Source organism: Prionailurus bengalensis, chromosome C1 (assembly GCF_016509475.1).
Source record: "Prionailurus bengalensis isolate Pbe53 chromosome C1, Fcat_Pben_1.1_paternal_pri, whole genome shotgun sequence".
NCBI lineage: Eukaryota > Metazoa > Chordata > Mammalia > Carnivora > Felidae > Prionailurus > Prionailurus bengalensis.
Window position 1 is genome coordinate 42,216,700 of NC_057345.1, and position 26,139 is coordinate 42,242,838.

The 26,139-nt window shown below is 38.3% G+C and overlaps 1 protein-coding gene across 3 annotated transcripts in view; it reads left to right on the forward strand.

Annotated features, from left to right (window-relative positions):
* Positions 1-26,139, forward strand: part of ZFYVE9 (zinc finger FYVE-type containing 9) — a 220,095-nt gene that overhangs the window by 167,834 nt on the left and 26,122 nt on the right. For all 3 annotated transcript variants that reach the window (XM_043574953.1, XM_043574954.1, XM_043574955.1), the window contains one exon: positions 736-840. In XM_043574953.1, the coding sequence (XP_043430888.1) occupies positions 736-840 (105 nt within the window). The remainder of the gene's footprint in view (positions 1-735; positions 841-26,139) is intronic.

The window sequence follows — 26,139 nt, forward strand, 5'->3', positions numbered from 1 at the left end:
AAATGTACCCGGAATCTGATAACTTCTCACCAGTTTTTGAATTGGTAACACTTTGGTCTAAATTATCACTGTCTCTTGCCTGAATTATTTTTGTTACATTTATCTGATCTCCTTCTTTCTATTCTTGTTCCCTTACCATCTATTTACAGAGAAGCCAGAGAGATCTGTTAAAATAGGTCAAAAATCTCACAGTAAAGGCACAGGTGTTTGTGGTGGCCTCCAAGACCATATGAAATCTAGCTGTATGCTGTCACTTTGACATCAGCTCCTTGCACTCTTCATCATTTTGCTTCAGCCACACTGGATGTGGTGTGTGTATATGTATGTTTTACCCTACAAATATTCATTGGGTGCCTAGGCTGTTCCAGGCATTTGGGATATAACAAGAAGAAGACAAGTGAGAGTCCATACCTTCTTGGAGCTTACTTTAGAGGGAGGAGGCAGGTAACATCCAGAAAATGTTAAGTGGTGTTAAAGCAGAATAAGCATTCAAATATTTGTTTAATATAATATATAGAGGGTATATGCAACTGGTCTTCTTCCTTATAAGAGTTTATAGTCTAATTGGAGAGCTAGAATATACACATGAGGGTTTTCATTATACATTTCCTTATTATTTAAATAAATGAGTTCTTTTAATTTTCACATTCTTTCCTTTTGTTCTGATTTTACTACTATCAGTCAGATCTTACCATTGATGAATTCTTTATTCCATTTCAATCTGCTTTTGCCCAGGACTTCAGAAATTACCAGTATACATTGCCAGTAGTTCAAGGTCTGGTGGTTGATATGGAAGTTCGGAAAACCAGTATCAAAATTCCCAGCAACAGATACAATGAGGTAAGATTTACCATGAAGGAATGTTTTTCATTGTTAAATACATAATTGAAGATGAAAAATATTGTTATTATATGTAAATTTCATTTTTTAGTTAATTGACAGTGAAATCAGCCCATAATACTGTATGACTTAGATCAAGGATGAGGAATTTCATGACAGAAAATCAAGATGTTATATATGTGATTTACTTAGTCATTAGATGTATCATTGATTGTGCTTTTGATAATCAGTGATAGATTTACATTTTGATTAAGGTATAAAATTAACTTTATATCTGTAATATTAGTGGTGGGATCTTTTCATTTTCCCCTCCTATTGTAAGTATACCTTGTTTTGGACTATACTTAACGTCTAACCATTAACTCCCAAAATGAATTTTAATTAAGGTTTCAAAAGCAAATGAATGTTTTCGTCTTGAATTAAGCTGTGTTTTATAACTAAAATGAAATTTTGCATGCTACACATACATTAACAGACTTATGTAAACTATTCATTGCCTATTTGCCCTGTGAAGCCTTTCTTAAATTTAAATTTCTTAAAATCCATTCTAAAATGTCCAATAGTATTATCATTGTGGTTTAAAAGAAAAATCTTAAAAAAAAAAAAAGAAAAGAAAAATCTTATTTTGAAACTTAGTTTGTTATAATAATGGTTAAAATTTGTTGTTTTATTAGACAGGATGGAAACTTCCCAATTACTCCTTCCACTATTTCCTGGTATAAAGTAATTTCCTCCTTCCCTCTCTTTTTTTTTCATTTTTTTCCTTCTTTCTTTTTTTCCCCTTCATTCAGCCTTTTATCCACTTATTCATTTGTACATTCGATAAACATTTTGTACTTTCTCTTAGAATCACGTAAATGTCTTACTGGATTTATTAATTTAGGGCTTACCATTATGAGAACAACCTATGTGAAGATTTTACCTATGGCATTTAGTGCAATGACTTTTTTCTGGACACTAGAAAATAGTAGCTAGAATGTGTGCTTTATTTATTTATTTATTTTTTTACCTGTGATACAATTAGCAGATTTTATTTGTGAGATAGTCCTATCTTGGAATATCAAACACTATTAGACTAGGTTAGGTAGAGTCACATCTTTAAAATGAACTATTTTCATATATTTGTGCCCTTAATACTCTTAAAAGAGATGCTTTGAAAATACATTTATTTCTCAAATTTGAACGTTTATTATTTCACATTCATTAAATATATTCTGTGGTGTGAGATACAAAGATGAATAAGAACATTATGCTTGCCTTGTGGCAAGAAGTTGTGGCATATTGTCCAGAAGTAAGATGATCAGATGTCATCCTCAACATCCTTGGTGTTTCCAAGATGGTGTTTTGTATTTGTTTATAAAGGTACATCTGTAAAAAGCTGTGAGGCCTCCATAGTTTTTTCAGTAACACCTAGACATTTATGACAACAACTGCCATTAATATTATCTGTCTTTATCTGTCCCCTAGGTTTACGGTTGTGCAGGTTCAGATATCTTTTTTCAAAAACAGTAACTGTATTTCTTATTCTTTATTACAGTTTGTTTTCAATAAAGTTTACCAGCTATATATCACTTATTTTTCTTATCTGATTTGGCAGACTGATTTCCTTCTAATTCAGTTTTTATTTCAAGTCATATTTTATGTTTGTTTATTTCAAGTCTCACTTTTTTTCTCTCACAGTTCTTCGACATTTGAGTTATGTTGTGGCTAATAATTCTGCTTCACTTTGTAGTTGAAAAGGTCATTTCTTTTATTCATGGCATTATTCCATTTTTCCTCTTACTTATTATTCTTTGTTGATACCCATAGTCTTCCTTATTCTCTCAATTATATTCTCTTTTGCCCTAAAGCCTTTGCACAAGCTATTTCCTTATTGATGCATACTTTCCCTATTCATTACTTATCTAACTCGTACTCATTTTTCAGGAATCAGCTTAGATGACATTTTGTCAGATAAGCAACTGGGGTAATTCTCCCTGTTACAAACATCTCTAGATTCTACACATTGTTTGTGTAATACTCATTACATCTGTAATTGAACCTTCTTCACTGTTTTCTCTACCAGACTTTTATTTCCATGAGGAACTATGTCTGTCTTGTTTACCACTGTATCATTAGCAGACTGCCTAGTAAAGAATAATTGTACAAAAAATATCTATTGAATGAAGACATGAAACAGAACTAATATAGATAAAACAATACAAAAATAAGTACTGAAACTTACTGCAATTTTACTAAAGGTTTAGAGAAAGGAGAGCTCTGGTAAATGCAGCAGTCAGGAATGTTCCTTTACTTCCAGTTGATCCTGAATCCTTAACAGCCAGAGCAGCATGTTCCATGGAAGACATGTTTATAAATGTTCATGTAAATAAGTGTAAATGAATGAAATATTTGAACTGGACAATGAATGCTATTTAGGCACTAGAAAGAGAAGGGTGGAAAATAACAAGTGAAAAGGGTGATAGATGCCTGCAGCAAATAAGGCTGGAAATCCCCCCGGAATGGACATGTCTTGAAAGGAGGATAGAAGACAATAGCCTGCCCAGTAAAGAAGAGGCTAAAGTAGACTAGGAGAGATTACTTCTCAGTCTTCTAAGATCAAGTGTAAAGTAGACTAGGAGATAAAGTTGTGCCAAGACACTGCTGGGTTTTCAAAAGTCTTCAGAAACCAGGCAAAGGAATCTAGATTTTAATATGGCAATCTGTGAGTAGATTTTATAGATTCTGAAGCAGAGAAGTGACTTAAAGTGAGATTTAGAAAACTGAGCTTTGGCAGCTATATGTAAAAACGTAGAGAGAGGGGGCCACTAAGGAAAGACTTTAAGCTTAAAAAGCTAGAAGATAGTACTTCTGACATCACGGAAAATGGAATCAATGAAGTGGTCTTTGTATGTAAATTCTCTAATCTCCTTCATCAAGGCCATTCAAGCTTTCTGTTGGTTTAGGTAACTACTCATGTTCTAATGATGAGATTTTTTCTAACTACTGTGTTAACTAACATTTATTGTTAGTTATATTAACATTATAACACTTAGTGAAGGTATATTATTTAGCAGGCACTATGTATTTTTACACTATTTCTGTAAAATTAGTATGTTCATAGATGTTTTAATAGATGAGGATATTAAGACAAAGAACTAGGAAGTGGTAGCACCATAATCAAACCCAGGCAGTCTGATTCCACTGTCCTCACCTCTAGCCATTATACTAAACTGATTTTTATAGACATCAATTTAACAATTATCAATAGGATTTTAGGGCTGATTTTAGGGTCTTTATAGAGGCAATCAAATTTAATGAGGCCATTAGAATGAGCCCTAATCCAGTATAACTGATGTCCTCATAAGAAGGGGAAGTTTGGACACAGACATTCATAAAGATGATGTAGAGAGACAAGGAGAAGATGAGCACCTACAAGTCAAGGTAGAACAAATCCTCCCTTTACAGTAAAGCCCTCAAATGGAACCAGTTCTGCCAACACCTTGATTTTGGACTTCCAACCTCCAGGACTGTGGGACAATATATTTCTGTTGTTTAAGCCACCCAGTTTATGGTACGTTGTTACAGCAGCTTTGCGACACTAACACATTGGTTTGCTTTAAATAGCTAGATGTCAAAATGAAGTAAGTAAAACAAGAGAGAAAAAGGGCAGTGGGGCAGAGAAGATGAGCTCTGTGATTGCTCTACTTTACTGTATGGTGTTTCCAGGCCATAGTGCAGGTAGGGGAAACCAAAACTGAACCTAGAGGTTTCCCTGAGTTGAAGAGACAGAGTTGAGAATGGGGGAAGGTCATGATGATTAGAATTTGCAAACAAATTACTGGAAATAAAAGAACTCTGGAAATATGCCGGTGGTTCCCACTGTGTCTTCAGCTGACTAGTATATCAGCGTGTGTACGTGAGAAAAGCACTGGAAAGGTACGGGTAAAACACTTCTCACAGGGCCAGACATAATTTGTATTCTTTTTTTTTTTTTAATATTTTTTAATGTTTATTTATTTCTGAGACAGAGAGAGAGACAGAGCATGAGCAGGGGAGGGGCAGAGAGAGAGGGAGGCACAGAATCTGAAATAGGCTCTAGGCTCTGAGCTGTCTGCACAGAGCCCGACGCGGGGCTCAAACTCACGGACCGCAAGATCATGACCTGAGCTGAAGTCAGACGCTTAACCATCTGAGCTACCCAGGTGCCCCCATAATTTGTATTCTTACCAGCTAGAGTGAACTAGAGGCACATTGTCTCTACTGCTCCAGGTTATTCATAAATTCAGGCTGCTCTGATCCTGTCAAGCTTAAAAGAAAGCCTTAACAGGATCAGGGCATGAACATGTTAAGGACATACATGGAAAATAAAAAGAACCAAGTCAGACTTCAAGAAATGAAAATGACAATGAAATGAAAAATATACTGGATGAAATTAAGGGCAGACTAGACACTGCTGAAGAAGAAATTAAAATTAGTAAACTTAAAAACACAGCAATAGAAACTATCCACAATGAAACACAAAGAGGAAAGACTGAAAAATTAAATGAACAGCACATGATTGAGCCGTGGGATGTTCGTCAGCCTATCTCTGTAATTGAAGTCACGAAAGGAGAGGAGAGGTGAGTAAATAAATATTTGAAGACTCAGTGATCAAAAATTTTATAAACTTAATGAGAAGTATAAATTTATATGTTCACGAAGCTAAATGAGTTCCAGTTGCAGAAAACATGATGAAAACTACATTAAGGAACATTATAATCATCTTAATCAAATTGCTTAACACTAAAGCTAAAGAGAAGAATCTTAAAAGCAACTAGAGGGGGGAAAATGTACATTTTATACTGAGGAAAAATAAGAATAACAGCAGACTTCTTATCAAAAGAATTCAGGGCACAAATCAGTGCAGTGGATCTTTAAATTACTGGAAAAAAACCATCAACTTATATTTTATATGTAGTAAAAATATGTTTCGAAAGCAAAATGCTTTTTCAGAAATGGAAGAGCTAAAAGAGGCTATTACCAATAGACCTATTGTACAAGAAGTGTTAAAGGAAGCCCTTCATGGAGAATACCAAATAATGGAAATCAGAATCTTCACAAAGGAGTGTAGAGCAACAGAAATGGTAAATATGCAGGTAAATATAAAATCTCTTTACAAGATCATTGTTTAAAACAAAAATAGAAAAACATATTGTGAAGTTTATAACATATATGGAAACCGAATGTATGACAAAAATACCACAAAAGCCGGGAAGGGGGAATGAAAGTATACAGATGTAAAGTTCTTATATGATAAAAGATATGGTATAGTATTACTTAAAAGTAGATTTATAAGTTAAAGATGTGTTGTATAAACTCAAAAGCAACCACTAGAAAAGCTAAAATAAAGAGGTATAGCTAATAAGACAACAAAGAAGATGAGCTAGAATCATATAAAGACTGAGAAAGAAGAAAAAAAGAACAACAGGAGATGGGACAAATACAAAAAAAAAAAGATGTTAGATTTAAATCTAACCATATCAGGGTTATCTGGGTGACTGTCAGTTAAGTGTCTGGCTCTTGATCTCAGCGCAGGTCATGATCTCGTGGTTCATGAGATGGAATCCTGTGTCAGGCTCTGTGCTGATGTGTGGGGCCTCCCTGGGATTCTCTCTCTCCATCTCTTTCCCTCTCTTTCTCTCTCTCTCTCTGCCCCTCCCCTGCTCATGCTCTCTCTCTCCTGCTCTCAAAATAAACTTTAAAACTTGTATAAATCTAACCATATCAATAATCACTTTGAGTAGAAATGGTCAATTAAAAAGGCAGAGATTGTCAGGTTGGTTAAATAAGCAAGAGTCAGCTATATGCTGTGAATAAGAAAACCACTTGAAATATAATGGCACAAATAGTTTAAATGTAAAAGGATGAAAAATTATATACCATGATAATATTAATCAAAAGAAAGTTTGAATGGATAGGGTAATATCAAAGTGTATTTCAGAATAAAAAATATTACCAGGGATAAAGAGGCATATTTCATAATTATTAAGGGATCAGTTCATCAGAAGGATATATAACAGTCCTAGACATTTATGCATTAATAACAGAGTTTCAAAATGTACGAAACAAGAATTGATAATACTGCAAGGGTAAATGGGCAAATCCATGACCATATTTGGAGATTTCAGTAGCCCTGTTTTAATAATTGATAGAAAATCATCAAGAATATAGAACACTTGAACACACTGTCAACCAATCTGACTTGAGTGTTTTAGAATACTCCACCCAAGAGCAGCATAGTGCACATTCTTTTCCAGCAAACACAGAACATTACAAGGTAGACCATATTCTTTGTTGTAAAGGAAGTTCTGGTAAGTTTTAATTGATCCAAATTATACAAAGTTTGGTCTCTTACTATAATAGTATTAACTTAGAAATCAGTATCAGAAGGATATCTAGAAAATTCCCAAATATTTGGGAAAATATACACACTTTTCAATAATCCATGGGTCAAAGAAGTAACCTAAAGGAAAATTAGAAAATATTTTGAGCTGACTGAAAATGAAAATATGGTATATCAAAATTTGTGGGATGCAGCTAACACAGTGGTTAGAAGGAAAGTGATAGCATTAAACTTTTATATTGGGGGGCGGGAAAGACATTTTGAATCAATGACCTAATCTTCTACCTTAGGGAATTAGAAAAGGAAAAATAAAATACAAAGTAAACAGAAGAAAGAAAATAATAAAGACAACACCAGCAATTCATAAAGTAGGAAACAACAACAAAAAATAAAACAAGAAAAGTGAAACTACAAGCTAGTTCTTGAAATTGGTTACATTGACAGACTTATAGTCAGACTGATGAGGTAAATAGCCAAAAGCACAAAATGCCATTAATGAGATGTGAGAGAGGTGGTTATCACTACAGGTCCTGTAGACAATAAATGACAAGGATATATTATGAACATATTTGTGCCAGTAAATGTTCAACGTGGGCAAAATGGACAAATTCCTTGAGCATCAAACTTTCATGTCACTCTTAAGAAGAAGTAGATAACCTGAATAGCCCTGTATCTACTGGAGGAATTGAATTTATTGTCACAGACCTTCCCACAAAGAAAAGCCCAGGTCCAGATGGCTTCCCTTATGACTTTTACTAAACAACGAAGGAAGAAATAACACTAGTTCTGTACAAAAACTTTCAGAAAATAGTTGAGGAGGGAAACTCATTCTGTGAGGCAAGCACTACACTAGTAACAAAACCTGGGGGGTGGGGGGGAATTACAAGAAATGAAAATTACAAACCAGTATCCTTCATGAAGATAGTTGCATAAATATGTAACACATTGCAGAGGAGGAGCTAAGATGGTGGACAAGTAAGAGGGCCTTAGTCTTGCCTCCTCCCATGAACCAGCTAGATGAAAATATCAAATCATTCTGAACACTCAAGAAATCTGAGGACTGAGAGAAAAAACTACACATCTAGAGGTAGAAAAATGGCCACGTCATTAAAGGTTGGAGCTACAGGGAGTTGATTTGGGGGAGAAAAGAATTGCAGGTGCCCCAGAGGGGAGGAAGCCCTGGTCATGGAAAGAGGAGTGAGAGAGAGAAAGAGTGAAAGCAGTACACAGGGAATTGCAAAAGAAGAACTATTTGCCAAAACCATTGGGAAAGGCAGAGAGGCTAATTATCACAAGCTTTCATAAGCAGCAGAGCTCAAAGTCTGGTTTTAGGAATCCATGTCATCACCAGGGTAGTGCCTGGTGGGCTTAGCGATGCTCCTGTGGGGAAGGCTGCCCGGGAGTGGGCAGTGTGGTTTGAAGATCCCCTGGGTTGCAGGGCAAGAAGCAGTTCCCCTTCTTGGAGTGTGGTGGCATGACCTCTCTGGAGACAAAAGAGCTGGCAAGCACCAATGTACTTCCCTGTTCATTAGCATAGGAACAGAGACACCTGCTGAGGCAGTAGACCTTGCTGCCAGCTCTTGCAGTGCTTTACCATACATTCTGAACTGCTGCGTGGTTGTGCTACTGCTTTTCTGGGACAAACCAGCACCGGCCACAGCATCACAAGACCCTCCCCCAGAGGATCAATGTGGGTCTGCACCAAGTAGGTTCCTAAAATTTGGAGTTTTGAAACACACACCTGAGATAAAACACAGGAGTACTGTGCTGCCTGGAAGGCAGACAGCTCAAACAAAGGGTGAAAGCAGGAATCTAATGGAAGCCAGAGACCCAAGAGGGGAGATTGTTTGCTCTTTTGTGAGGGCTTCATGAAGAGTGGTGGGCATAATCTCCCTGTTCCAAGGATAAGAGAGCAGGGTGATGCCATTTCCTCCTGCCCATCAGCAGTGACCAACTTCAGTAAGCAGCACAGTGCTCCTCGCTCCACCCAAGTGGAGGCTGGAGCCACTTACACCAAGCCCTGACCCCCTGACCTCTGCAGGTGCATCTCCACTGGGGCAAGTCTGCCTGAGAATCAGCACAGCAGGCCCAACCCCCAGAAGACCCCATAAATCCCTCACACACCAAGTGAACTGATCGTAGAATGCTGCAAAGCTTCAGTTCTAGGAGAAATATGATTTACCTTCTTTTAACAAGCAGACCAAAACACATCTAGTTAAAGTTCACCACACAGTGGACAAGGTTGAAACACTCCCCACGGCAGGCAGGAAGAAACTCTGCAGAGGACTGACCTGAGGGAAGGAGCAGCCAAAACACAGCAGCAGAGTGCTCACTCTGAAACACCTCCTGAAGTACCAGTCCCAAGACAGTATAGAACCTCTTCTTAATATAGCCATTACTCTCAGAAGCAAGAATATAACAGGCTCTCCTGACAATCACACAAAAAAAGTGACCTAGACAAAATGACAAAATGGAAGAATTCACCCCAAAAGAAAGAATAGGAAGCAGAATGTCCAGGGATTTAATCAAAACAAATGTAAATAAGATACCTGAACTAGAATTTAAAACAACAGTCCTAAGGATACTAGCTGGGCTTGAGAAAAGCATAGAAAACACTAGAGAATCCTTAGTGCAGAGATAAAAGAACTAAAAACTAGTGAGGTCAAAGTAAAAAATGTTGTAACTGAGATGCAAAACCAACTGGATGCAATGACAATGAGGATGGACGAAGCACAGGAGTGAATCAGTGGTATAGAAGATAAAATTATGCAAAATAATGAAGCTGAAAAGAAGCAGGGGCGGGTAGGGGAGGGAAGTCTTAGGTCATGAATGTAGACATAGGGAACTCAGCAACTCCTTAAAGTGTAATAACATTCGTATCATAGGAGTCCCAGAGAAGAAGAGGGAAAAAGATGGCAGAAGGTTTATTTGAGCAAATTATAGCTGAAAATGTACCCAATCTGATGAAGGAAACAGACCTCAAAATCCAAGAGGTGCAGAAAACTCCCATAAAATTCAACAAAACCCAGCCCACACCAAGACATATTGTAGTAGGATTCACAAAATACACAGACAAGGAAAGAAACGTGAAAGCAGCAAGGGAAAAAAGTCCTTAACCTACAAGAGAAGACAGATCAGGTTCACAGCAGCCCTGTCCGCAGAAACTTGGCAGGCCAGAAGGGAATGGCATGATATGTTCAACATTCTGAATGGGAAAAATATGCAGCCAAGAATACTTTATCCAGCAAGCTGTTATTCAGAATAGAGGAGAGATAAAGAGTTTCCCAAACAAAAACTAAAGGAGTTCATGACCACTGAACCAACCCTGCAAGAAAAATTAATGGGAGCTCTTTGAGTGGGAAAGAAAGACCAAAAGCAACAACAACAAAAAAGGAACAGAGAACATCACTAGAAACACCAACTTTACAGGTAACACAGTGGCACTGGATTCATGTCTATCAGTAATCAACCTGAATGTAAAAGGAATAAATGCTCTAATCAAAAGACATAGGGTATCAGAATGGATAAAAAACAAAACAAAAACAAGACCCATCTATAAGCTGCCTACAAGAGACTCATTTTAGAGCTAAAGACACCTGCAGATTGAAAGTGAAGGAATGGAGAACCATCTATCATGCTAACGGACATCAAAAGAAAGCTGGAGTAGCCATACTTATACCAGACAAACTAGATCTTATTTTATTTTGTTTTGTTTTATTTTATTTTATATTTTATTTTATTTTATTTTATTTTTATTTTTTATGAATATAATTTATTGTCAAATTGGCTTACATACAACACCCATTGCTCATCTCAACAAATGCCCTCCTCAATGCCCATCACCCATTTCCCCCCTCTCCCCACCCCCCCCCATCTACCCTGTTTCTTCTCTGTATTTAAGAGTCTCTTGTGGTTTGCCTCCCTCCCTCTCTTTTTGTAACTATATTTTTTCCCCATCCCCTCCCCCATGGCCTTCTGTTAAGTTTCTCAGGATCCACATATGAGTGAAAACATATGATATCTGTCCTTCTCTGGCTGACTTATTTCACTCAGCATAGTACCTTCCAGTTCCATCCACGTTGCTGCAAATGGCATGATTTCATTCTTTCTCATTGCCAAGTAGTATTCCATTGTATATATAAATCACATCTTCTTTTTTTTTTTTTTTTTTCTGAAATTTATTGACAAATTGGTTTCCATACAACACCCAGTGCTCATCCCAAAAGGTGCCCTCCTCAATACCCATCACCCACCCTCTCCTCCCTCCCACCCCCCATCAACCCTCAGTTTGTTCTCAGTTTTTAACAGTCTCTTATGCTTTGGCTCTCTCCCATTCTAACCTCTTTTTTTTTTTTTCCTTCCCCTCCCCCATGGGTTCCTGTTGAGTTTCTCAGGATCCACATAAGAGTGAAACCATATGGTATCTGTCTTTCTCTGTATGGCTTATTTCACTTAGCATCACACTCTCCAGTTCCATCCACGTTGCTACAAAAGGCCATATTTCATTTTTTCTCATTGCCACGTAATATTCCATTGTGTATATAAACCACAATTTCTTTATCCATTCATCAGTTGATGGACATTTAGGCTCTTTCCATAATTTGGCTATTGTTGAGAGTGCTGCTATGAACATTGGGGTACAAGTGGCCCTATGCATCAGTGCTCCTGTATCCCTTGGGTAAATTCCTAGCAGTGCTATTGCTGGGTCATAGGGTAGGTCTATTTTTAATTTTCTGAGGAACCTCCACACTGCTTTCCAGAGCGGCTGCACCAATTTGCATTCCCACCAACAGTGCAAGAGGGTTCCGTTTCTCCACATCCTCTCCAGCATCTATAGTCTCCTGATTTGTTCATTTTGGCCACTCTGACTGGCGTGAGGTGATACCTGAGTGTGGTTTTGATTTGTATTTCCCTGATAAGGAGCGACGCTGAACATCTTTTCATGTGCCTGTTGGCCATCCGGATGTCTTCTTGAGAGAAGTGTCTATTCATGTTTTCTGCCCATTTCTTCACTGGGTTATTTGTTTTTTGGGTGTGGAGTTTGGTGAGCTCTTTATAGATTTTGGATACTAGCCCTTTGTCCGATATGTCATTTGCGAATATCTTTTCCCATTCCGTTGGTTGCCTTTTAGTTTTGTTGGTTGTTTCCTTTGCTGTGCAGAAGCTTTTTATCTTCATAAGGTCCCAGTAATTCACTTTTGCTTTTAATTCCCTTGCCTTTGGGGATGTGTCGAGTAAGAGATTGCTACGGCTGAGGTCAGAGAGGTCTTTTCCTGCTTTCTCCTCTAAGGTTTTGATGGTTTCCTGTCTCACATTTAGGTCCTTTATCCATTTTGAGTTTATTTTTGTGAATGGTGTGAGAAAGTGGTCTAGTTTCAACCTTCTGCATGTTGCTGTCCAGTTCTCCCAGCACCATTTGTTAAAGAGGCTGTCTTTTTTCCATTGGATGTTTCCTGCTTTGTCAAAGATGAGTTGGCCATACGTTTGTGGGTCTAGTTCTGGGGTTTCTATTCTATTCCATTGGTCTATGTGTCTGTTTTGGTGCCAATACCATGCTGTCTTGATGATGACAGCTTTGTAGTAGAGGCTAAAGTCTGGGATTGTGATGCCTCCTGCTTTGGTCTTCTTCTTCAAAATTCCTTTGGCTATTCGGGGCCTTTTGTGGTTCCATATGAATTTTAGGATGGCTTGTTCTAGTTTCAAGAAGAATGCTGGTGCAATTTTGATTGGGATTGCATTGAATGTGTAGATAGCTTTGGGTAGTATTGACATTTTGACAATATTTATTTTTCCAATCCATGAGCAGGGAATGTCTTTCCATTTCTTTAAATCTTCTTCAATTTCCTTCAGAAGCTTTCTATAGTTTTCAGCATACAGATCCTTTACATCTTTGGTTAGATTTATTCCTAGGTATTTTATGCTTCTTGGTGCAATTGTGAATGGGATCAGTTTCTTTATTTGTCTTTCTGTTGCTTCATTGTTAGTGTATAAGAATGCAACTGATTTCTGTACATTGATTTTGTATCCTGCAACTTTGCTGAATTCCTGTATCAGTTCTAGCAGACTTTTGGTGGAGTCTATCGGATTTTCCATGTATAATATCATGTCATCTGCAAAAAGCGAAAGCTTGACTTCATCTTTGCCAATTTTGATGCCTTTGATTTCCTTTTGTTGTCTGATTGCTGATGCTAGAACTTCCAGCACTATGTTAAACAGCAGCGGTGAGAGTGGGCATCCTGTCGTGTTCCTGATCTCAGGGAAAAAGCTTTCAGTTTTTCCCCATTGAGGATGATGTTAGCTGTGGGCTTTTCATAAATGGCTTTTATGATCTTTAAGTATGTTCCTTCTATCCCGACTTTCTCAAGGGTTTTTATTAAGAAAGGGTGCTGGATTTTGTCGAAGGCCTTTTCTGCATCGATTGACAGGATCATATGGTTCTTCTCTCTTTTTTTGTTAATGTGATGTATCACGTTGATTGATTTGCGAATGTTGAACCAGCCCTGCATCCCAGGAATGAATCCCACTTGATCATGGTGAATAATTCTTTTTATATGCCGTTGAATTCGATTTGCTAGTATCTTATTGAGAATTTTTGCATCCATATTCATCAGGGATATTGGCCTGTAGTTCTCTTTTTTTACTGGGTCTCTGTCTGGTTTAGGAATCAAAGTAATACTGGCTTCATAGAATGAGTCTGGAAGTTTTCCTTCCCTTTCTATTTCTTGGAATAGCTTGAGAAGGATAGGTATTATCTCTGCTTTAAACGTCTGGTAGAACTCCCCTGGGAAGCCATCTGGTCCTGGACTCTTATTTGTTGGGAGATTTTTGATAACCGATTCAATTTCTTCGCTGGTTATGGGTCTGTTCAAGCTTTCTATTTCCTCCTGATTGAGTTTTGGAAGAGTGTGGGTGTTCAGGAATTTGTCCATTTCTTCCAGGTTGTCCAATTTGTTGGCATATAAGTTTTCATAGTATTCCCTGATAATTGTTTGTATCTCTGAGGGATTGGTTGTAATCATTCCATTTTCATTCATGATTTTATCTATTTGGGTCATCTCCCTTTTCTTTTTGAGAAGCCTGGCTAGAGGTTTGTCAATTTTGTTTATTTTTTCAAAAAACCAACTCTTGGTTTCGTTGATCTGCTCTACAGTTTTTTTAGTTTCTATATTGTTTATTTCTGCTCTGATCTTTATTATTTCTCTTCTTCTGCTGGGCTTAGGCTGCCTTTGCTGTTCTGCTTCTAGTTCCTTTAGGTGTGCTGTTAGATTTTGTATTTGGGATTTTTCTTGTTTCTTGAGATAGGCCTGGATTGCAATGTATTTTCCTCTCAGGACTGCCTTTGCTGCGTCCCAAAGCGTTTGGATTGTTGTATTTTCATTTTCGTTTGTTTCCATATATTTTTTAATTTCTTCTCTAATTGCCTGGTTGACCCACTCATTCGTTAGTAGGGTGTTCTTTAACCTCCATGCTTTTGGAGGTTTTCCAGACTTTTTTCTGTGGTTGATTTCAAGCTTCATAGCATTGTGGTCTGAAAGTAAGCATGGTATAATTTCAATTCTTGTAAACTTATGAAGGGCTGTTTTGTGACCCAGTATATGATCTATCTTGGAGAATGTTCCATGTGCACTCGAGAAGAAAGTATATTCTGTTGCTTTGGGATGCAGAGTTCTAAATATATCTGTCAAGTCCATCTGATCCAATGTCTCATTCAGGGCCCTTGTTTCTTTATTGACCGTGTGTCTAGATGATCTATCCATTTCTGTAAGTGGTGTATTAAAGTCCCCTGCAATTACCACATTCTTATCAATAAGGTTGCTTATGTTTATGAGTAATTGTTTTATATATTTGGGGGCTCCAGTATTCGGTGCATAGACATTTATAATTGTTAGCTCTTCCTGATGGATAGACCCTGTAACTATTATATAATGTCCTTCTTCATCTCTTGTTACAGCCTTTAATTTAAAGTCTAGTTTGTCTGATATAAGTATGGCTACTCCAGCTTTCTTTTGGCTTCCAGTCGCATGATAAATAGTTCTCCATCCCCTCACTCTCAATCTAAAGGTGTCCTCAGGTCTAAAATGAGTCTCTTGCAGACAGCAAATAGATGGGTCTTGTTTTTTTATCCATTCTGATACCCTATGTCTTTTGGTTGGCGCATTTAATCCATTTACATTCAGTGTTATTATAGAAAGATACGGGTTTAGAGTCATTGTGATGTCTGTATGTTTTATGCTTATAGTGATGTCTCTGGGACTTTGTCTCACAGGGTCCCCCTTAGGATCTCTTGTAGGGCTGGTTTAGTGGTGACAAATTCCTTCAGTTTTTGTTTGTTTGGGAAGACCTTTATCTCTCCTTCTATTCTAAATGACAGACTTGCTGGATAAAGGATTCTCGGCTGCATATTTTTTCTGTCTAGCACCCTGAAAATCTCGTGCCAATTCTTTCTGGCCTGCCAAGTTTCAAAAGAGAGATCAGTCACGAGTCTTATAGGTCTCCCTTTATATGTGAGGGCACGTTTACCCCTTGCTGCTTTCAGAATTTTCTCTTTATCCTTGTATTTTGCCAGTTTCACTATGATATGTCGTGCAGAAGATCGATTCAAGTTACGTCTGAAGGGAGTTCTCTGTGCCTCTTGGATTTCAATGCCTTTTTCCTTCCCCAGTTCAGGGAAGTTCTCAGCTATGATTTCTTCAAGTACCCCTTCAGCACCTTTCCCTCTCTCTTCCTCCTCTGGGATACCAATTATGCGTATATTATTTCTTTTTAGTGTATCACTTAATTCTCTAATTTTCCCCTCATACTCCTGGATTTTTTTATCTCTCTTTTTCTCAGCTTCCTCTTTTTCCATAACTTTATCTTCTAGTTCACCTATTCTCTCCTCTGCCTCTTCAAGCCGAGCTGTGGTGGTTTCCATTTTGTTATGCATTTCGTTTAAAGCGTTTTTCAGCTCCTCGTGACTGTTCCTTAGTCCCTTGATCTCTGTAGCAAGAGATTCTCTGCTGTCCAGTATACTGTTTTCAAGCCCAGCGATTAATTTTATGACTATTATTCTAAATTCACTTTCTGTTATGTTATTTAAATCCTTTTTGATCAGCTCATTAGCTGTTGTTATTTCCTGGAGATTCTTCTGAGGGGAATTCTTCCGCTTGGTCATTTTGGATAGTCCCTGGCGTGGTGAGGACCTGCAGGGCACTTCCCCTGTGCTGTGGTGTATAACTGGAGTTGGTGGGCGGGGCCGCAGTCAGACCTGATGTCTGCCCCCAGCCCACCGCTGGGGCCACAGTCAGACTGGTGTGTGCCTTCTCTTCCCCTCTCCTAGGGGTGGGATTCACTGTGAGGTGGTGTGGCTCGTCTGGGCTACTTGCACCCTGCCAGGCTTGTGATGCTTGGGATCTGGCGTATTAGCTGGGGTGGGTAGGCAAGGTGCACGGGGGCAGGAGGGGCAGGCTTAGATCGCTTCTCCTTAGGTGATCCACTTCAGGAGGGGCCCCTCTTCCGTGGGCCTCTCGTCTGCGTTTGGCTCCGGCGACTCTGTTCTGCTAATCCTCTGGCGGTTTTCTGGGTTATTTAGGCAGGTGTAGATGGAATCTAAGTGATCAGCAGGACGTGCGGTGAGCCCAGCGTCCTCCTAAGCCGCCATCTTGCCAATCACATCTTCTTTATCCATTCATCAGTTGATGGACATTTAGGCTCTTTCCATAATTTGGCTAGTGTTGAGAGTGCTACTATAAACATTGGGGTACACATGCCCTTATGCATCAGCACTCCTGTGTCCCTTGGGTAAGTTCCTAGTAGTGCTATTGCTGGGTCATAAGGTAGGTCTATTTTTAATTTTTTGAGGAACCTCCACATGGTTTCCAGTGGAAATGCTGCACCAGTTTGCATTCCCACCAACAGTGCAAGAGGGTTCCCATTTCTCCACATCCTTGCCAACATCTGTAGTTTTCTGATTTGTTTATTTTAGCAACTCTGACCGGTGTGAGGTGGTATCTCAGTGTGGCTTTGAATTGTATTTCCCTGATGATGAGTGACATTGAGCATCTTTTCATGTGTCTATTAGCCATCTTGATGTCTTCTTTAGAAAAGGGTCTATTCATGTCTTCTGCCAATTTCTTCACTGGACTGGGCATTTTGGTTATTGACTTTGGTAAGTTCTTTATAGATTTTTGGATACTAGCACTTTATCTGATTTGTCATTTGCAAATATCTTTTCCCATTACGTTGCTTGCCTTTTAGTTTTGTTGATTGTTTTCCTTTGTGGTGCAGAAGATGTTTATCTTGATGAGGTCCTAATAGTTCATTTTTGCTTTTAACTCCCTTGCCCTTTGGAGATGTGTTGAGTAAGAAGTTGCTGCGGCTGAGGTCAAAGAGGTTGTTGCCTGCTTTCTCCTCTAGGGTTTTGATGATTTCCTGTCTCACATCTAGGTCTTTCATCCATTTGAGTTTATTTCTGTGTATGGTGTAAGAAAGTGGTCTATTTTCGTTCTTCTGCATGTTGCTGTCCAGTTCTCCCAGTACCATTTGCTAAAGAGACTGTCTTTTTTTCCATTGGATGCTCTTTCCTACTTTGTCAAAGATTAATTGGCCATACATTTGTGGGTCCAATTCTGGGTTCTCTGACAAACTAGATTTTAAACCAAAGACTGTAACAAGAGATGAAGAAGGGCACCAAATCATAATTAAGGAGTCTATCCATCAAGAAGATTTAACAGTTATAAATATTTGTGCCCCCAGTGTGAGGCACCCAAATATATAAATCAATTAATAACAAACATAAACTCATTGATAATAATTAGACAATAATAAGTAGGGGACCTTAACACCCTTCTTACAGCAATGTTCCGAACATCTAAGCAGAAAATTACCAAGGAAACAGTGACTTTGAATGACACACTGAACCGAATGGACTTTACAGATATATTCAGAACATTTCATCCCAAAGCCACAGAATATACACATTTTTTTCTTTTTAAATTTTTTTTCATGTTTATTTATTTTGAGAGAGAAAGAGAAGAGAGGGAGGGAGGGAGGGAGGGAGAGAGGGAGAGAAAGAATCCCAAGCAGGCTCCTCACTGTCATTGGGGAGCTTGACATGGGGCTCAATCTTATGATGAACTGTAAGATTATGACCTGAGGAGAAATCAAGAGTCAGAAGTTCAACTGACTGAGCCACCCAGGCACTCCTATACATTTTTTTTCTAGTGTACATGGAACATTCTATAGAATAAATCACATACTGTGTCACAAATCAGCCCTTAACAAGAACAAAGAGATTGAGTTCATACCATGCATGTTTTCAGACCACAATGCTATGAAACTTAGTCAACCACAAGAAAAAATTTGGCCAGACTGCAAATACATGGAGGTTAAAGAACATCATACTGAAGAATGAAGGGTTAACCAGGAAATTAAAGAAGAATTTAAAAATTACATGGAAGCAGAGTTCCTTGGTGGCTCAGCTGGGTAAGCATCAGACTTCAGCTTAGGTTATGATCTCACAGTTTGTGGGTTCAAGCCGCACATCGGACTGTGTGTTAATAGCTCAGAGCCTGGAGCCTGCTTCGGATTCTGTGTCTCCCTGTCTCCCCCTCCCCTGCTCACGCTCTGTCTTTCTCTCTCTCTCTTAAAAATAAATAAACATAAAAAATTTTTTTAATTACATGGAAGCAAATGAAAGTGAAAACACAACAGTCTAACACCTTTGGAATGCAGCAAAGGCAGTCCTAAGGGGGAAGTGTCTTACCTTAAGAAGTAAGAAAAGCCTCTAACCTAACACCTAAAGGAACAGCAAATAAAGCCTAAAGCAAGAAGAAGGGAAATAATAAAGATTAGAACAGAAATAAATGATACAGAAAGAAACAAACAAAAAGCCAGTAGAACCAATGAATGAACTAAGAGCTGGTTCTTTAAAAGAATTATGAAAATTGATAAACCCCTGGCCAGACTTATCAAAAAGAAAAGAGAAAGGACCCAGATAAATAAAATCACAAATGAAAGAGGAGAGCACAACCAACACCACAGAAATAAAACAATCATAAGAGAATATTGTGAAAAATTATATGCCAACAAACTGGGAAATCTGGAAAAAATGGATAAATTCCTAGAAATATACAAACTACCAAAACTGAAACAGGTAGAAATAGAAAATTTGAACAGACCCATAACTAGCAAAGGGATTCAATCAGTAATAAAAAAATCTCCCAACAAACAAAAGTCCAGGGCCAGATGACTTCCAGGGGACTTCTACCAAACATTTAATAAGAGTTAATACCTATTCTTCTGAAACTGTTCCAAAAAATAGAAATGGAAGGAAAACTTGCAAACTCATTGTGTGAGCCAGGATTACCTTGGTCCCCAAACCACACAAAGGCCCCACTAAAAAGGAGAATTATAGGCCAATATCTGTGATGAACATGGATGCAAAAATTCTCAACAAAATACTAGCAAATTGAATCCATTGGTACATTAAAAGAATTACTGAGAATAAACCTGGACCATGTTATTACACAATACACAAAAATAAACTCAAAATGAGTGAAAGACCTAAATGTAAGACAGGAAGCCATCAAAATCCTAGAGGAGAAAGCAGGCAAAAACCTCTTTGACCTCGGCCGCAGCAACTTCTTACTCAACACGTCTCCGGAGGCAAGGGAAACAAAAGCAAAAGTGAACTCTGGGACCTCATCAAAATAAAAAGCTTCTGCACAGTGAAGGAAACAATCAGCAAAAGTAAAAGGCAACTGACAGAATGGGAGAAGATATTTGCAAATGACATATCAGATAAAGGGTTAGTATCCAAAATCTATAAAGAACTTGTCAAACTCAACACCCAAAAAACAAATAATCCAATGAAGAAATGGGCAAAAGACATGAATAGACACTTCTCCAAGGAAGATATCCAAATGGCCAACCGACACGTGAAAAAATGCTCAACATCACTTATCGTCAGGGAAATACAAATCAAAACCACAATGAGATACCACCTCACACCTATCAGAATGGCTAACATTAACAACTCAGACAACAACAGATGTTGGTGAGGATGTGGAGAAAGAGGATCTCTTTTGCATTGTTGGTGGGAATGCAAGCTGGTGTAGCCACTCTGGAAACAGTATGGAGGTTCCTCAAAAAAACTCAAAACAGAACTACCCTATGACCCAGCAATTGCACTACTAGGCATTTATCCACAGGATACAGATGTGCTGTTTCAAAGGGACACATGCACCCCCATGTTTATAGCAGCACTATCAACAATAACCAAAGTATGGAAAGAGCCCAAATGTCCCTCGATGGATGAATGGATAAGAAGATGTGGTATGTATATACAATGGAGTATTACTCAGCAATCAAAAAGAATGAAATCTTACCATTTACAACTACATGGATGGAACTGGAGGGTATTAGGCTAAGTGAAATTAGTCAGAGAAAGACAAACATCATATGATTTCACTCATATGAGGACTTTAAGGGACAAAACAGATGAACATAAGGGAAGGGAAACAAAAATAATATAAAAACAGGGAGGGGGACAAAACAGAAGAGACTCATAAATATGGAGAACAAACTGAGGGTTACCAGGGCGGGGGGGGGGGGTTGTGGGAGGGGGGTTGGGCCAAATGGGTAAGGGGCACTAAGGAATCTACTCCTGAAATCATTGTTGCACTATATGCTAACTAATTTGGATGTAAATTAAAAAAAATAAAAAATAAAATTAAAATAAATAAATAAATAAATAAAAGAATTATTGACCAGAATCAAGTGGGATTTATTCCTGGGCTGCAGGGGTAATTCAGTATTCACAAATCAATCAGTGTGATATACCACAGAAGCATTTGACAAAGCACAATATCCATTCTTGATGAAAACCCTCAACAAAATAGGTATAGATGGAGCATACCTCAACATCATATAGGCAATATAAGAAAGACCAATAGCTAATATCCTCAGTGGGGAAAACCTGAGAGCTTTTCCTCTACGGCCAGGAACAAGACAGGGATGTCCCACTCTCACCATTGTTACTTAACATAGTACTGAAAGTCCTAGCCTTAGCAATCAGACACCAAGAAGAAATAAAAGACATCTAAATTGGCAAGGAAGAAGTCAAACTTTCATTATTTGCGGATGACATAATACTCTGTAGAAAACCCAAAAGACTCCACCAAAAAATTGCTAGAGCTGATACATGAAATCAGTCAAGTCACAAGATACAAAATCAACATACAAAAATCTGTTGCGTTTCTATACACCAATAATGAAGCAGCAGAAAGAGATATCAAGGAATTGATCCCATTTACAACTGCACCAAAAACCGTAAGATAGCTAGGAATAAACCTAACCAAAGAGGCTGTACTCTGTACTCTGAAAACTATAGAGCACTTATGAAAGAAACTGAAGAGGACAAAAAGAAATGCAAACACCTTTCATGCTAATGGATTGGAAGAACAAATATTGTTAAAATGTCTATACTACCCAACGCAGTCTACATATTTAATGCAGTCCCTATTAAAATACCACCAGCATTGTTCTTTCTTAAAAAAATTTTTTTTTAATGTTTATTTAATTTTTTTTTTTTTCGAAAGAAAGCACAAGTAGAGAAGGGGCGCAGAGAGCAGAAGACACAGAATCCAAAGCAGGCTCCAGGCTCTGAACTGTCAGCACAGAGCCCGATGCTGGGCTCAAACTCACGAACCATGAGATCATGACCTGAGTAAAGTTGGACGCTTAGCCAATTGAGCCACCCAGGCGCCCCTCCCCAGCATTATTCACAGAGGTAGATGGAACAATCCTAAAATGTGCATAGAACCACAAAAGGCCCTGAATAGCTAAAGCAGTCCTGAAAAAGAAAAGCAAAGCTGGAGGCATCACAATTCCAAACTTCCAGCTATATTATAGCACTGTAGTGATCAAGACAGTATGGTACTGGTACAGAAACAGACACATAGATCAATGGAACAGAATAGAAAATCCAGAAATGGACCCACAACTGTATGGTCAACTCATCTTTGAGGTGAAAGCAGGAGAGCAAGAGAGTATATCCATTGGAAAAAGTCTCTTCAACAGATGGTTTTGGGAAAACTGGATAGCAAGATGCATAAGAATGAAACTGGACCACTTTCTTACAACATATACAAAAATAAATAAAAATGGATGAAAGACCTAAAGGTGAGACAGGAAACCATCAAAATGCTAGAGGAAATCAGAGACAGCAACTTCTTTGGCTTCCTCCAGAGCAGTTTCTTACCAGACACGTTGCTAGAGGCAAGGAAAACAAAAGCAAAAGTGAACTATTGGGGCTTCATCAAGATAAAAAGCTTCTGTTCTGCTAAAGAACACTCAACAAAACTAAAAGGCAGCCTATGAAATGGGAGAAGATATTTGCAAATGACATAGTTGATAAAGGGTTAGTATCCAAAGTCTATAAAGAACTTAACAAACTGAACACCCAAAAAGCAAATAATCCAGTTAAGAAATGGACAGAGGACATGAAAAGACATTTTTCCAAAGAAGACATCCAGAAGACTAATAAACACGTGAAAAGATGCTCAACATCACTGATCATCAGGGAAATAGAAATCAAAACCATGATGAGATTCCACCTCACACTTTTCAGAATGGCTCAAATTAACAACACAGGAGACAACAGGTGAGGAGGAGTAGAGGGGAACCCTCTTGCACTGTTGATGGGAATGCAAACAGGTGCAGCTACTCTGGAAAACAGCATGGAAGTTTTCTCAAAAAATTAAAAATAGAACTACCTTACAACCCAGCAATTACACTACTAGGCATTTACCCAAAGGATACAAAAATACTGATTCTAAGGGACAGATGCACCCTGATGTTTATAGCAGCATTATCAACAAGCAGTAACAAAGTATGGAAAGAGTACAAATTTCCATCATCTGATGAATGGATAGAGAAGAGTGGTATACATGTATATACAATGGAATATTACTCAGCCATCAAAAAGAATTAAATCTTGTCATTTGCAATGATGTGGATGGAGCTAGAGTGTATTATGCTAAGTGAAATAAGTCAGAACTACAAATACCGTATGATTTCACTCATATGTGAAATTTAAGAAACAAAACAAATGATGGGGCACTTGGGTGGCTCAGTCGGTTAAGTGTCCAACTTTGGCTCAGGTCATGATCTCATGGTTTGTGAGTTTGAGCCCCACGTTGGGCTCTCCTGACAGCTCAGAGCCTGGAGCCTGCTTCAGATTCTGTCCGCCCCTCTCTCCGCCCCTCGCATGCTCATGCTCTCTCTCTGTTTCTCAATAATAAATGTTAAAAAAAATTGAAAGAAAACAGATGAACATATGGGAAGGAAAAAAAGAGAGGGAAGCAAACAATGAGACTCTTAACAATAGAGAACAAACTGAAGGTTGATGGAGGGAGATGGGTGGAGGATGGGCTAAGTGGGTGCTGAGTGTTAAGGAGGGCACTTGTTATGATGAGAACTATGTGTTGTATGTAAGTGATGAATCACTGAGTTCTCCTGGGACCAATATTACACTATATGTTAACTAACTGAAATTTAAATAAAAATTTGAAAAAAAAATGCAACACACTTCTGGTAAATCCAATCCAGTGATACATAAGCCAATAGTCATAATAAGGTACATCATGACTAAGTGGGATTTATTCCAGGAATGCCAAGTTGGTTTAACACTTAAAAATCAATCCAGGGGTGCCTGGGTGGCGCAGTCGGTTAAGCGTCCGACTTCAGCCAGGTCACGATCTCGCGGTCCGTGAGTTCGAGCCCCGCGTCAGGCTCTGGGCTGATGGCTCAGAGCCTGGAGCCTGTTTCTGATTCTGTGTCTCCCTCTCTCTCTTGCCCCTCCCCCGTTCATGCTCTGTCTCTCTCTGTCCCAAAAATAAATAAACGTTGAAAAAAAATTTAAAAAAAAATCAATCTGTAACTCACCATATTAGGATGAAAAAAAGAAAATCACATGATGGAGAAAAAGCATTACTTCCATTCAAGATGTGTCTGTGTGTATATCTTGGCAGTCTGAGATTAGAAGAGACTTACACTACCTAATAAATACATCTACAAAAAGACATACAATTAGTGTATCAAATGGTGACAGAATGAATGCTTCCACTTTAAGAGCAAGGTGGGAGGCCTGGATGGCTCAGTCTGTTAGGCTTCTGACTTTGACTCAGGTCAGATCTCATGATTCATGAGTTCGAACCCCACATTGGGCTTTATGCTGTCAGCACAGAGCCTACTTCAGATCCTCTGTTTTCCTCTCTCTGCCCCTCCCCTGCTTGCTCTCTCTCTCAAATAAACATTAAAAAGTGTATATATTTTTTAAAAAGAGCAAGGAGGGGCGCCTGGGTGGCTCAGTCGGTTGGGCGGCCGACTTCGGCTCAGGTCACGAACTCGCGGTCCGTGAGTTCGAGCCCCGCGTCGGGCTCTGGGCTGATGGCTCAGAGCCTGGAGCCTGCTTCCAATTCTGTGTCTCCCTCTCTCTCTGCCCCTCCCCCGTTCATGCTCTGTCTCTCTCTGTCTCAAAAATGAATAAAACGTTAAAAAAAATAAAAAAATAAAAAGAGCAAGGAGAGGATGTCTACTCTTCTTTCTGTTCAACATTTCAGTAGAGCTTCTAGCAAATGTAGTAAGGCAAGAAAGCAGAATAAGATGAATACAGACTGAAAAAAAGAAAATTGTCTTTATTAACAGATAACATGATTGCCTACTAGGTAGGAAATCCTAAGGAACTTATTATGGCTCCTAGGTCTAATAAGTGAGTTTAACAAGACGTTTGTGTAAAAATCAATCATATTTCTGTATACTAATAACACTCAGAAATTAAATTTAAAAACAATACACTAGGGACACCTGGGTGGCTCAGTTGGTTAAGCGTCTGACTCCACAGCTCAAGTCATGACCTTGCAATTTGTGGGTTTGAGCTCTGCATCCGACTCTGTGCTGACAACTCAGAACCTGGAACCTGCTTGGGATTCTGTGTCTCCCTCGCTCTCTGCCCCTCCCTCACTCTCTCTCTCTCTCTCTCTCTCTCTCAAAAATAATAAGCACAAAAAATTATTAAAACAAATACAATAGCATAAAAATATGACACACTTAGGGATAAATTTGACAGATCTGCAATACCTATGCGCTGAAAGCTATAAAACATTGCTAAGAAAAATTAAAGATCCAAATAAGTGAAGAGAGATAATATTTTACTGACTGAAAGATTCAATATTGTTAAGATGTCAGTTCTCCCCATAGTAATCCATAGCATATTAATCCATAGCTATTAATCCATTGGGACACATAGTCCCAACCAAAATGCTAGAAGGGCTTTTTTTGTAGAAATTGAGGTGCTGATTCTAAAATTTATATGGAGATAAAAGGAACCTAGAACAGCCAAAACAACTTTGAAAAAAAGAACATAATACAAGGACTTACACTACCTGATGTTAAGGCTTATTTTAAAGGTAGAATAATCTATATTCATATATAGATCAATGGGACAGAATAGAGAGTGATTTCAAGTGCTGTTTTTATGGGGGTATACACATGTAAAAATTCATCACATTATACACTTTAAATATGTATGTTTTGTCAATTTTAAATATAACTGTAAAAAATAAAGCAGTCTTTTTTTTTTGTAGTCATGTAGTGGATGTTCAACCTATTATCAGGTCACTGGAGGAATAGAGCCAAAGAATTATCCTAATGTCAAAGTCTCAAGCCAAACAAAATAAAGGTTGTTAATTCTTTACTCAGAACCAAGGAATAGAGAAATTTATGTTGGTTGTGCTGTAATGCAAGAGTCCATGAAATCACATGTCTGTACAATTCCCCATGCAGTATAATTAGGCTGAATGGCCTCTTGAGAATCCTTCCCACTCTAAGATACTAAAATAGGAGTTTTGGTTTAATTCAAGGCTACACATATTCTTCAGAGAAATGTGAACTTA